Raw genomic sequence first — 15,212 nt, forward strand, 5'->3', positions numbered from 1 at the left:
GCCAGACATACAATCAATACCTGATCCATAGTCAAGAAGCGAAAAACAGGTTGATGGCGGGCGCGTAAAATTCCACCGAAAATCAAACATCTGCGCAGCGAAGGGGCTAAACGGATCTTCTGCAGCTTGTACTCGTCAACCTGCATCGATTCGACTAGACTCAAACAAATCTAATAACGAGTCTAGGATAACTAACTAATACGTATGCTCATTCTACGCTCAGCGAACCAGTGTTCAGTATTAGCAAAAGCATACACAGCCGAATGGAGCACGGAACCGGTCTGCGTTCTATCGATATTAGTCGACTCTCCGTGACGTTTTCACACGTTCTGCGTGATTACGCACGCGCACAATCTATGAAATACACAGTAGGGGCATAACGTAGACATTACGAACCACTTCGATATCTGTTTCCTGTTGATGACATCATAGCATCCCACGGATGGTATAGAAGACATAGGCTGTACTCGCGCGGATGGGCTGTCTAATCTGTTTTCAAGCTCTCAGTTGAACTAGCCATCCCTAATATCCGTTACATTGTAATACTAGCATCAGTAGCGGGAGTCATCATTATATCTAGTAGCTACTAGAGTGAATATCGGCCCCTCATTTATGGATATATAGTAGCAATTCGAAAGAGCTTACAGCTTCATGCATTTATGTCCCTGTGCGAGTCCGGAACATATCGACGACTCGTCAACAGTTCCGCATTCTGCTTACCCAAACGAACGCCGTCACGGCTGCCTCTGCTGGCGTCTGTTTGGTCGCGTGGTCAGATGTCTTAGTGTCGTCGTGGCGTTGAAATTTACGTGGCTGGCGCGTTATTATCGCGTCGTGTCTCAATAGCTCTTCATGGTTCGTTAACTGTTCGTGGATCTGTATGTGGGGGACGTGGCGGGGCATTTAGTCTCGTTTATGTAGGTAAATAGGGCAAAAGCCGCAGCGTAACGTCGACGCACGTAATAATAGCAGCTCTGGTAGTATTTTGTGGTACCAGGGAACCCGATACACAAAAGTTGACTTCTATGAAACGGGGACTCCCGTGTTAACGGCTAGCGGCTCTGGTAAATGCTTTTTTTTTGTTATTAATCGGACGAATACAACGTATTTATATCGAACTGAACAAACAAACCGTGTCGATAACGGCGACAGTAGTGGTGGCAACAACGATCATAATGCTGATAATTGTTTTACTTGATGTGTATGTTAATTTTCAGGGACTATTCGAACATCGCTGCCAATGGGAGCCACCATTAACGTCACCTGGCATCTCGCCTATCCACATAGGGTTCGTATATATATCCGCTAGCTTAGTTTTCATAACCGGCGTCACATATTAATGAGCTTCATTCAGGTTCATTTCCGAGCAACGATATCGTCTCGCTTCGCTTAGCCGTGTCAAAAACCCGGCGAATCTGCAGATCCACATTTGTTTAGGGTCTATCGGTAGCCGGATAAAGGAAGATATTTTTCTCTTCTGTCTAATTTGCCTAATAAAGCTAGTCTATGTATAGATACGATTAATGGAACAGTATGGCTAATTAGAAAGCTATAATTATCTTCGTGTTTCATATATGTGTCGAAGACGCTGCAATCAATGACCAAAGTCGGACGTTGCTTCGTCATATATTGCTTTTCGTTGTATTATACGCGAGTATATCTGTTTTAATTTAAACGTAACGACTAGATAAGCTAGTCTGATTCGATTATAATCGCATCCAGATCGTATACCTGGGGCAAGTATCAGCTTCAATATTACAAGAATCACAAAGTTGATTATCAGATATATTAGTCAACTTTGAGTTCTATAAATGACTCCACTTAATTGGGCCAATGCGTGAGGTCCCTGATCGCTCTACACTTGAAATTGAAACGGAATTGGCGTTTCGCATTGTCTATGATTGAATCAGCAGGAAGGGGAAACCTCATAACGCCAGGGTGAATGTTCATGGCACGCGCGTGATCCGACAAGTCATCTCATAGAAAAACGACAGGTACTCGTGTTGATTAGACATTGTTTCAGATAAATTTACACAAATAAACGATATCAGAGATGAACCGGATCTGAAAAGTGAGTACAATGCTGAGATCTGTCGTGTTCGCAGCAGCTGTTTTCCTAGGCTCGACGAAAACTAGATATCTTTTTATAATATCTTCTCTGTCTTGAAGCTTTTGTTTCAGCAACCACGTTTTTCCATCGTTTCCGTCTATACAACGACAAGGTAACGTCGTAACGTATGATCAGCATCGTGCCATGCATGTAACGCGGATCTGTTGTATTCTAAATCCGTTTGAAAAAACCTTTCGCCTTTAACGTGCCTAATTATTATGCAATCCATCTTTGAATTTGCAGTTAATGCGCTGCCTATATATGTCACATTACATGGCCCGCTCGTTCACTATAGGACACGCGTTGGATTTTTTTTTCTCGTGCCTTATCTCCTCGTTGATGCTGCTTTGACACATCTCGTTCATTGGAAAACATATAATATTAGTATTAAGATTATTATTAATCTTTGCTGAGCAGCTATTTCAGTTACCAAATGGCATTCATTTTTTTTCTTGTCTAACGAATGTACCTACAATGGTCCTTAAGCTGGTGATACATCTCTAGGTAGTATACTCTTTCTGTTGCCGTTTTACTGGGCTGTAAAGACGGTTATTTACCTCCTTTTGTCCGTCAGTGGTTGAGCTAAGGTAAAAATGAATCATTCATATAATTATTATACTATTATGAATCTCATTGGGGCTGCTGATGAGAAAGACGGCGTTTAAAATTGGCTCAAATATAGTAGGTCGCTAACAGTCCTTATGGTCCTCTCCACGATCCGCCTGTCGGAGCTTTGCATTGAACAAATAGCGTCCAATTGATGTTGTCGTGTTTCTCTATTATTGCGTGACAAATAATAGAATGCCATTATTATCTCAACGCTTCTGAGGATTTAATTTTCTTTATATCAGTGGTATTGAGCAATATCATCCTGGGTATAAGCTGGTGTTCATTACATCTTTTTTACAACGAGAAATCGTAAAATCTAAAGTAATCGAAACTGTAGTAATAACAACGGTACGTCATATCTGCCAGATTTTTCAAAATTTAATAAAAATACAGCAAATAATCATTTTTATCAGTCAAAACAATAATGACCTTATAGTCTTTCTTCATAGCGCGAAGATCATAACAAGCTTTAGTGTAGCTAGTCCTACTGAGTAGCTACCTTTTAAATATTTTAATAATGAAAATAATGATTTCGTTATAGAGAAAGTATAAGATCTTGCTTCGAAGATGGTAGCTGGCAAAATCTGTTGTTAGAAAAATTTCTCATAGCCTTTGTTAATTTTTGACAACTGATTGAGCTGACTATACACACAACTGCAGTGTTTGAGGCAATTAATGAAAACAGATTATAATAAAATGACTACATTGACATAATTTTCGTGTAAGAGGTGAGTAATTCGTAGCCTCAATTTTGTTTACCATCCCGACTACCTGTAACGACTTTCAGAAACATATTCTTATATTAAAATTGTTGGAAAGCCCGAGAACTTTCGCCCCCATAGAGCTATTTACTGAACGGTAAACATTACCGTCCGTTCTAACGTTTTCAAATCCCAACTTGATGTCAAATGATCCTGAAACTTCTTTGATGCTATCGTTTTGTGCTACGAGCTGCCTTGGCTTGTCTTAAAATGGCGCATTTTCTCGATGGAATTGACAGCTGAATATGAAGACTATGCCGTAATCCATTTAAAACCTGATAAATGACCTTGTCTGTTTGCTTCCATTGCAAGGATTGTCCAGATGCCGCGCTACCACATCACACGCGTAGTGTTTTCTATTCGCTTTCTTAGTAATGCATCGTGGCTAATAGTAATTATTGCACATTGCAGGGAGACCGGTCAGAAGGTGACTCAAACCTAGAAAGAGAGACCTAATCTAGTTTTCTTAGTATATCAAAAAAATTCAGTTGACGAAATTAGCTTCATCACATATTATCTACACTTCATCACGTCGACGGCTAGAGGTTTTATAGTAGTTTGTGTAAAAAATCAAATATTGTGAAGGTTTATTATGTAGTAATAATAACAAAACATTATACCGTTTATTGTTTTCATTCTTGCTGCTACATGCATATGGGATACAACGTCCTATAGAGAACTGAGTGAGCAGGAAACATTCGTCTAGTCCCTCTTAGGTACGTAGGCGCAATGAACAGGAGTGTGGGCTCGTTTTTTCAATGAAATACTGAGAAGTTGCTTCTTCATCGTACCCAGGTCGTTCTCACAACAGAACGAGACAAGCAGCTATAAATGATAATACAAAAAAAAGTAGGCAAAGTAGTATACGCATGTCGAAGATTGGCTGGCACTTCGGGGATCTTGATCTCATCTTCAACTCGGCTGTTTCTAACGGTGATATTTCAACGACTTCAAGTAACGACACTTTTCAGTGAATTTCTTCACTTGGTGATTGCGTGACTGCCAACGCGCACACATACCCATTCCCAGGCATTCCCAATCGTAACTTAGCTGTGGCAAATGAGCTAGACAGTTGGCGTTTTGGCAAACACGGCAAGACTGCTAGTTCAAACAAAACAAGAAAAACATTTTAATCGTATACTATCAAAAACAAATATCTACAAAAAAAACACCATACGTATGGGTGCCTGTTAGATCATGACTACTCTTCTGCACGTAGTTCGCGTTACTAAATCTACGAGGGAGTATCTGACGACGGCCGAAACAATACAAAGGCTATCGGGCAAAATACGGGAAATTTGTAGTTGTGGTTTACGATGCGTGATGCAGAATGTATTCGTGGTTTAGTTGGGCAACAGCGTACCCCTTAACAATTGTCTTTTCCCCTCTGTTTATTGGCATCATCAAATGACAATAAAGAAATATGGTAGCTGGTAGTAACTAAAACGTACCGTTGTTTTTGCTGAAGATAAAAAAATAACCTTAGCAGAATTCGTAGCTTTTGGATAACTCTGCGACACTAACTGGTTGGCTGAAATTTCATTTCTAACGCTAGACGGAACTTTCTTGTTTTTTTATATGTTGCTACTATATAGTTAGTTAAACTTATCTACAGGCATACTTATGCTCTGTCAAATTTATTCTTCTATACACTACATCTACGAAAGCGACGGTGTTAGTTAAGTTCGTTAAGTTTTATTTTAGCAGTAGTAAAAATGTAAGGCAACATGACTGCTATATACTTAGATTCGTGCTTGTTCGCCCCAAGCGCCTTAATTAACCTGTTTAATTGTGGGTGAAGAACCTGCTATGCAATTTTTACTAAAACAGAGAGTGTGCGCTTCAGGCGACGTAGACAATAGCTATAATTAAAATAAATCACTTTTTATAATTGTTTAGATTAGGGAAATAACCTTTGGCCCCAGCACTACTCATTTCTGGCATACTAAGTGTCAAGAAAGTGTTCTTATGAGAAGAGTACCTAAAGATTTTTCTTGGTTACCAGCATTTCAACATGAACCCTACGTGCCAGGTGACCGGATTATCTGACTAAAATAGCTTACAGGGACACAACCTTTCGGAAAGGTCTTCATTATGACATCTAACGTTAGGCGGCAATGTTAAGGCAGCCCAGGACGTAAAACTCGATACGCTTAGGTTTCTATTGTAACAAATTTAAGTGTCGGCCTAGGCTAAAGGCCGATCAGTGGTCAAAATCACTAGTGGACAAAGGACCTGATTAAATTCTACGGCAACGTATTGTCCTGATTTAATGTTTTTTATTTTTTAATTAACCGACCCCGTGGTTGAACTTTGATTAACCATGTTATATCCGGCGAGGCCGCCGGTGTGGGTGGCCTGTATGGCTAACACATAAGTCATGGACAAAGCTCATTCGGCGTAATCTATGTGCTTTGTTAGCTCATCACTTTTTTCAGCGTATCATTATGCTTTTTTGTAATTGTAGAATGCTGTTGTTCTTATTGGGTAACCAATGCACAAATAGGAAAGATGATCGACACGACAACACTAGCAGCGTGTCCTTGAATAGATTTAGCTGGAGCGTGAACCCTGTGGAAGTAAGTAAAAAATGTTATACAATTACTGGCGGTACAGCATAAAAATAAGTTAAGTAGTTAATATTGACAAATTCAAGATAAATTAAATATCTGAGCAATAATATTGTTAAACATGGAAACAGGTAAATGTGAATTAGCCCGTGGATATAATAGTTGCTTCACTTATTCCTGTCTAGCAATTTCGAGGCGTTCCCAGGTGAACGCATCTAGTTACTCACATACATTTCTATGTATGTGAGGTATAGGCATTGCATATAACTATTTATAATTCTAAATAGGAAAGTACATCTTTCAAACACTCGACATCGTTAAATAATGCCCAGTAACTTTGCAAAGAAAAATTTAGATTTTAAATAGCGGAATACATGAGTCGGTGAAGCTCAGTAAAATTCACTTGAAGGAAATAACGCTGTAGATGAAGCCAGCCTGTTTTCGTGATCCGGAAAAACACACAAAAGGGCGATCCTTATGAATGTACTCACAACATAGAGAAAGATAATTGTTCGCACTAGCGCCCATCGCCATGGCGGGATTGCCTTTTTGCACAACAGTGCCCGCTACGTTCTACTTCAACGACCGCAGAAACATACAGATACATTATAATGTATGCAGAACTCCTGCCTTTTGTTACCACGCCTTCCAACCAACTGTCGCCGTCAACAAACGGGAACAGCAGCAGCAACTGTAAAAGCATTCCCCAGAAGGTAAATCTTCAGAAAAACCAACGAGCCGCTATGTTATATTCTGTCATTCTCGTCTACGTTTCGCCGCCGTCATCTTCTTCCGGGCATCGTTGTTTTCTGTTCCAAGCTGTAGTAACAAAAGCCTGGGTCAAGCCCAAGCGCACACAGCGGGGGGATACAAGGAGATGCTAGCGTGAGGGAGAATGGAAAGGTCGTATTTGAGGAGTCTGCGGAGTTAAGACAGAGGTGAAATAGTGGACGGGTAGTGGCCTCGTGTGTTTGCCCTTTGTCACGTTAATGGGGTGCTGCCACTTCGCTGATTTCCGGGCACATCGGTCCACTGTCCCTTTCGCTGTTTATTGTGAATTTAACAAAAAAAAAAATTAGCAACAACGCAGGAAGCGAAGCAGACCGTCATTAGTATGACACCAGATGTCGATGATGACGCGGGCCTGTTTTAAATTTACTTATTCACACTTCAACCGTCTTTATCACCGGTACACGGCGCCGACAACGCTAACACGGTGGAGTACACAGCGGCAACGGCGGTGGCTGCTGGAAAAATGGCTACAACAAAAACTACAATAGAAATACAACCATGACAATGGTACTATTGATCAAGCGTTGCCAAACAGTATTTCTGCGAGGACGCTTGCCCCTCAGTCCAGTGGCGGGACTCACGATATCACACAGCGCGCCAGTCCGGTTGTCTGCTTGTGTCCCGAAGCCAATAAGTGTTCCACGAAGGTACAGGCACACACACATGCACACACGAAAGCGGCATCACATGTACAAACAACCGCAATCTACATTGCAGTATGTTGTGGCGATAATGTCCTGTCTCATCTTAAGCAGGTCTTGTGCTGAGAGGACCAGCAGCAGGTCCCCCCCTGTGCAACTGTGCTGTCGTTCTATTATTATCTTCCGCCTTAGGACTTTCTGCGTTTACTGTCTTAGCAGTTGCAGCAAACACATAGAAACAGCCATTGTAACGTCCGCATATTAACGCCAACCTAGCAATCATCGTTGTCTTAGTTATATTTTGTCGACATTTTACAAAAAAAAAAAACCAATGCACACGAATGATCGTTGTTTTCTAATGCGTATGACCTTGATATGACGGCGTGCGCCCTTGATGCAGCGATAGTGGTGTTCGAATTTACCGCCACTGCCGCGGCCGCTGCCGCAACATATCAGTAGCAGGATCAATTGTCGAACCGAAGCTGCAGCGACGCGGTTCGAAACGGACGGGATCCAGGTTTGTCGCAATGGACAACAGCACGGTGTGGTCGTAATATCTAAGGCGGTTGCGTACGCGCTGTTTAAAAGCTATACTTATGTCTGCTGTATGCGCAACAATTTCTTTGGGTGGCTTCTATGGGTCGAAGTGCGATCGACCTTGGTCGAAGGTCACACTTTGTCACCGTCGACGATGGCGACGTTGTCAGCGGGGCGGCGTTTTCGGCGTTGTTAGCCGTGGGCAGCATTACAGAAGTACAATGGTAGTGGTAGCCAGGCCGACCACGTCACTCACTTTTGCTTTCGCGCAGTGCTCCGAAAACATCCTAAGATAGTAACGGATTGGAGCTGCTCACCTGCGTGAACATGGATTTCGACGTCATTGCCGCCGCCCCCGATGTAGCCACTGCTGCAGTCACCGAATTAAAGACGAATCTCTTGAGCAGGAACGGTCGTCGTCATGGAAATATTCGAGGGACAGTTGTGTCCTGCATCGAAACTAATAAAAGCAGAACACACGTAGACTTTCGAAAGGTGTAGTCTGACTAGTGGTAAGACACCGGATTTTCGAGCGAATCTCTGCCTGCAAACTTAGCCTGGCAGCTGCAACACTATAGGTCCTGACCCAATGCCTATAAACTCTAGTCAGACAAAAGCAACATCAATAATCACTGTCTAGCTGGAGCAATAAAGGCAAAGACAACAATTCGACATTTAACGTTCGTGGAAAAAGAAATGAAGCTTTTGTCATAAACCCGTTGCGCCCGCCGCCCAATCGATCTGCGACTTATAATGATTAGTATTATTACTGTGATCATTACTTTACTAACATTAATTTGAAGCGCGAGTAAAATAAATGATAGAGGCTACTTTTCGTTAACCTATTAATCTGCACAGCTGACCGCGTTTAAAGTCATTGTGAAAAAAGGCCTTCCTGATGACGAAATCGGACCAAAAGTCTGATTTTCGCGTCCCAGTATCAATCCAGCATAGTCGTTGACTCGAGACAGACAAAATATCGTTGCATCGTTCGAAGTTTTAACCGCAAATGGCCAGTGGCACTATATGCAGTTCTCAGCGATCATTCACCATCATCATCACAGCGGAAATGAAAGAGGTTTACTTCGCTAGCGGTAGGTTGGCGGTCTGGTAAGCTAACAGTGAACTGTGCAATGGCAGTCAAGTAGTCCTGTCGCTAAAACAGCGGTCGATGGTGGCAGACCACTGGCAGGAAACTACCATTGCCGGAACCGCTTAAATTTAAAAGTCAGTGTTGTTGCTCTTCGTTACAGATCATCGTATCGTTATCCATAGCGTCATTGACGTTGTTATATTACATGCCAGTATTGTATATTCGTACAGCCTGCGGCGGCTACTGCATGTAACATCGACAATGAAAGAATTCCGTGTTGACCGTGTTACAGGGTTGGACGATAACGACTTTTAGCGACGTGTTTACTGCGTGAGCCAGTTGTTGGATAGCGGGATCTTTTCCACGTCCCCATAATCTTCAGTCCCTTGTTTGATTCTGGCTAACAGGGCACGTTTCCGTTGGCAACGTTCCCGCATAACATGTACTTATTTTCAGTCTTAGTTTCTACTGTTGATGTTATTGGTGATAGTGATGACGCTGTTTGAAAAATTGACGGCTGTGATCCACTTCTGACCCTTAGAATTTGTAAGCTGCTGCTCCATTCACGCTGGCCTTCCCAGTGCCGCTGACAGGTTAGCGGCCGCACGCTCAATACCATAGTGCAGTTATAACAGAAGTCGCATCAGCAGCAGAAGTATTATTATTGTTGTGTAAAATGAATATAATTTGCGTTTTTTCGCTAAAGTCCTGCCCATAATCACAGCAGAGTTATCCGGTTGACTACCCGAAGCGACAGCCCCGTAAAATAGGCAGACTACCTGTCAGACGCTGAAGCCGTAGTTGATAGAAGATTTCTAGGCGGCTGATTACTTCCTGACGCTTGTTGCCTGTCGAACTGGATTTGTAGTGACGAAACAACAACAGAATACGATTAAAAGGTCGAGTAAAAAAGATACAAGGATTTCGCGAAGCGAAGTTTCTTTGCTTGTGTGAACACTGTATAGAACTTTATGTTTATAGTTTTATTATCGTAAATCTACAAAAGCTGAGTTTTTTTGAGAACTCGATGATCATTTTGCCAGGGACTGCACGCTTGCTACGCTGTTAACTACGGTACGGGAATAGCAACAGCCAGGACGAAAATTGTAGGTAAATAATAAGTAGAAACACAATAGTCCGGTACCCTATGTATAAATCGTTAAGAGCTGTAGGCCAAACTAGGACTGCTTCTGCCCTTGCGACAGCAACAAAAATAGGGAAATCCCCTTCTAGTACATTAGCTGGAATAGAATCAGAAAATAAATCAAATACGTACAATTAGGAAGAACATAGAGTGATCAGTGACAGTCTTAACAGGACGAAGTCATTACTTCCGTCACCGTAGGGACTAACTGATGTGCTTCGTCACAATAAAAGGATACTGCTTTGGTTTATTGAATCATATTTGTGAATGCTGATGTAAAATGTTGATTAAACGAGATAACAGCCAAGATAAAACTGGATATTGATACAATTATTATGTTGTACGCAATTATCCTAATAATTGTGTGTTGCGGAATTTATACGACAAAGCAAACAGCACGTCTAACAAACAATGGGAGATATGAAGACACGATAGATTGCCCCCTAAGTGCATACGTTTCTTCGGTTCTTTTGGAAGATTTATCATATCTATCCTGTATACCTTCGTCTAAGTATGTTGCAGTTGATCTGGGTCGCGTGATACTAAACAGTACGGCGACTGCGATGCTGACAGACGATTTAGTCTTTATGATTAATGAGCATTTATGATGATCATGATCATTAACGAGCTTTAATGTGACCTAAATATACAACTTTGCTCCAACTATGTTACGTAAAGGTTATGCCATAAAACGAATTGATCATATTCATACGTGCGCGTGCTAAATAGAAAACAACAAAGCAATGCATTACCAAAGAATTTTCCGTGCACGTTTAAAATGACAAAAAAAAACTTGGGGAACAAATGTCTCGAACGAAATTATCGTTATGCCGATAGTTTAAATACCAGCAAATTGATTTCCTCAATTGATCAGCTTTTAGTTTATAGGGCACTGTCATTGTCAGGACGATGATTGACTGATCGATAAAGTCTCCCGTCTGAAGTGAAATTTGATTGTAATATTCATCGTTTGTTCAGTGGTCCAAATAAATAACAGAACCGCTATCTGTACATTTAGAAGGTTTTAGTTAAAGCCTAACCTTTATAACACGTTAGCTGAATGAATCAAGAGAGGATAACGTAACTATACAAAGTGACGTGTGTGACAGAACTGGAGCTTTTATCTTCAAGTTAACAATATTAACATAATTAAGATTCAATAATTTTCGTTGGCCTAATTGTCCCTATGCCACTATCACATTCGTTGTGTAAAAGATAGCGAGGCTTCAGAATCACTAAGGACACTCCCAGTGCTTTACGTGTTGTTGGATGAAGATCTAGGAATTGTAGCTTGAATGGAAGCTGCACAATAACTAAACGCGTATGATGTGTGTAGCCATTTCTTGGCGTCTCCAACATGCTTAAATCTCTTATCTGTCTCACATGAATCACGAATGAAGATCGGCTCGATCTTATCAACGACACATCGTTATCACCGTTGAGCATTTACTATATTCAATTGTATAAAACGGTTACTAATCTATCCGCATAATTTCGAGTTGTATTCATACTCTAACCAGTGTTCTGTCCAATCTAAGTGCATAAATCTATAACAAAGCCAAAATGCTACTGCCAGGATACACTTACGTAAAGCGGGCAAACGAAGCAAAGGGGCAACACGTAACGTTGATTGAAAAATTGGTTGAAACTATTGTCGACACTGGCGGGTTAAATATGTCTGGACAGCGTAGAGAGATGGCCAAAAATATCATGTATTTTTACGGACGACGTGAACTTAGGCATACGTTCAAAAACTTCATTAAAACTTATCGGCGCGTGGATATAAAATGGCACTATATTTTATCATATTTAACGACACGACGATTCATGTCTTTTTGATTTAACCCTTAGTTATTTGCATCTCACCGTAAAAACACAGCATAAAATTACCCGCCAGTAGCATCTGCACTACATTTTTTAACTCCAATTTTATGCATTGCCGTATTTAACTCTATGGTGGATGAGAAGTCTATATACCGTTCTTGACAAAGAGCTTCATATGCTTTGTAAAAATATTTGGCAATAAGTATTGTATAGAGCTCGCTAAATGTAAGCGTTCCAGTTCGAAGTCAAGAAGGACTAACTTACATGCCCCTTTAGCTTAGATTGAAACCATTTCATAAACCTTCGTGAAAAGTTAGGCCAAATAAAATAGTGCAAAATCCAATTTAGCGATACACATCTTTTTGACAGGCAACACCCCGCCAAACGACCATTCCAATTACCTTTATCACAGACGAACTTTACCATCGAATTAGCCGACTTTTCTCTGGCTTTTTCAGTTCACATAACATTAAGTAAACAATACTCTTCTCTTTGTGCTGTAACATGGTGGGCCATAGAGCTGAAGTGGTTTAATTTTCGCCATTATTCCCATAGTAACACTGGAAAACGATCGATGTATCTGTTCTCACGCGATTAAATACGCATGTCCTCATATCGAAGATCGCACGCGACGGGCAAGAGGGTATTTTGTTTGGGTTGTAAAACTTTGGAAAAAAACAAAGGACGGCGCGTACTGAATATATTAGTTAGCTAGATTGCGCACCCTACATTCACAGCCATTAATCTACTAAAAATGCATTTTCGGTATGCTCTCTGTAGTTACACTCTGAAGGGCATAACGGTGCAGAAGTATGACTTTTTGCCGATCAGCGAAAGTCCATAAATTTTCAGAGTATAAAAGCAATCGGATGGTTTGCTAATTAATGACAATGCTAGCACTTTAGGCTGAATAGTTTATACAGACATACAGCGACTTTTGCTCACTTGTTTTGTGTATTTAGACGAATACTCAAATTCAAGCACGCACCTAAAAGAAGATGGCGATTTAGAGATATGTTTACTTCGACCATAGTATTTTTGGTGTCTGCCTGACTGACAGGCCAAGAAAGATTACGAGTTGCGTTCGAGACGTGTCTACAATTACAATGAAACACGCCTTCACTTAGGGAATAGGTTGCAGCCTTGGAGATCCCGGTGGCTGAAGAAGCCAGAAGTGGCGGCTTCAATCTCCACCATCATCATGTCATATACAACGCTGATGATCAAGTAAGAATTCAATATTAGGAAATAAAAAAAAATGCACTGTGGAAAGAATTGTTGTATTAAGCTACGGCAAACTTACGGTATTTTCTTAACGCAATTCCGTCATCTGTAATCCTAGATTCGTGTTTATCTAGGTTTCTTGTTTGCTTCAGTCCCTTTTTAGTCATGTTGTTAATTTACGGAGATCATTTGATTTTTTTTTTACAGAATTATCTATTTTTATGGACTGCTAAACCGGATTTTGATGATTTTCATAAAATGACAGTATTTCTATTGAGTCTAGTACAGGCCTAAGGTTTGCGTCGAAATTTCCTGACGTTCGATATCTAGCTCGAAGCGATTTTTAATTTCCATATAAAACGAAAAATAGTTATAACAACGCCTACGACGGTTGCATATTATTAAAAATTCAAAATATTTTCAGTGCTTGTATCTATTGCACTGCGTGAACTGCTAATCACGGGCCCACCTAATCATCTCAACGCATAACGACGCGCTCTTTTTTAAACATATCGAGGCACGCCCTCCCCGACAAGATGTATCCATCTAGCTTAAATTTCCGTATTGTTTTCAACATTCTCATATGAAGTCGTCTATTTTTTGCCCTCGTCACTCTTGATTTGGAGCTTCTACTTAAGCCATCGAGCATCAGGTACAGTTTACTGCGGCAACGCTGACTAATTCGGCTGACCTACGCTGTTGAAGGCCGGGACAATTTGCCTTTTGACGTATCAGAACGTATATAGAATGTAATAGGAATATTATTGCCTTCCCGATATAGTTTTTCCCTGGCTTTCAATAAAATCCAGCTCTGTTTTATGCGTTCGATTTTTCAGGGAGGCTACAAACTAGAACTGTTTGACCAGAATGAGAAGCACGTTATGGACCTCACGCCGAAGGATCAATGGCTCGGCCTCGACGACGCAACGTAAACTTGCGTTAAATTTTTCATTTAATATTTATTTGTTTGCTTATAAATAAAATATCTGTAAAATCAATTGCATTATTCGACTACCGGTGAATGGAACTTTGTATGGATATTGACAGTCGGCTTCATCTCGCCAAAACTTCAAATGAAGGTCGATCCTGTCATTAAATTAGTATAACATCTGTCTATTTGTATATAATTAAATACATGAACGGCCAAGAACCGATCACCATTTAGACTGTCTATAAATACATTTGATATGTAGCTCTTTAAAAAGGAAAAAGATTTTAAAATAGTAACTGTTACCATAAGAATTGTTTCAATCTAAAACAGACGAGCCTGTTGATGCTCAGACCGTGATTATTTCTTTGGATTATCTTCTTAAACCTGATGGCAGAGAGCTCGGTTTCGGTGGGGGCCATATCCCAATATATCTACATCTGGCCGTACGACAGCCCTCCTCTAGATCCAGCTAAACAGCACAATCGAATTTCGTGTTTTGCTATCTGGTTATTTTATGAAGGACCTTTAAACTTATTCGTGATTCGGGTTCATTTGAGCCATTGAAGCGTTACCTTATAACAACAATTAACATGTAACGCTTTCTATATCCTTCTTTACAGCTTTATATTATTAGTAATCGGCCCCTCTTTGAACGTTCCGAAGGCGTTAGACACTTCGCCTGATTCGCTTATGCTGCTGAGGCCGTCCTTAAGAACATGAAATATCTACCTGTATAGCGTTGTTTACTTGTGGGTTATTGCCTCTAAATCTAGACACTGTTTGCTAATTCATAATTTTTCGATATAAATATGATGCTTTTCACGAGTGTTTACATACGAACAACCTAGATACTACAGCACAATTAGCAAATATTATGCGCACAACTTACCTTTACAGTAATTAATACACGAAACAGTTGTCAGAGTTAATTTCAGCGTTCCCACTCATACACAGATCTATAGATCAGCATAGATCT

The 15,212-nt window shown here is 40.6% G+C and overlaps 1 protein-coding gene across 9 annotated transcripts in view; it reads left to right on the plus strand.

Moving 5' to 3' along the window:
• The window catches only part of LOC111244151 (uncharacterized), a 109,189-nt gene that overhangs the window by 60,705 nt on the left and 33,272 nt on the right, over positions 1–15,212 (plus strand). For 4 of the 9 annotated variants that reach the window (XM_086980823.1, XM_086980824.1, XM_086980826.1 and 1 more), the window contains 2 exons: positions 1,218–1,288; positions 14,142–14,233. In XM_086980823.1, coding sequence (XP_086836949.1) covers positions 1,218–1,288; positions 14,142–14,233 — 163 coding nt within the window. Of the gene's footprint in view, positions 1–1,217; positions 1,289–1,913; positions 1,995–9,131; positions 13,309–13,729; positions 13,958–14,141; positions 14,234–15,212 lie in introns of those variants that run through there. The other 5 variants (XM_086980827.1, XM_086980831.1, XM_086980829.1 and 2 more) reach the window with 4 other exon arrangements.

The sequence above is a fragment of the Varroa destructor genome, unplaced genomic scaffold (genome assembly GCF_002443255.2).
Source record: "Varroa destructor unplaced genomic scaffold, Vdes_3.0 BEIS01000002.1, whole genome shotgun sequence".
Taxonomy (NCBI): Eukaryota; Metazoa; Arthropoda; class Arachnida; order Mesostigmata; family Varroidae; genus Varroa; species Varroa destructor.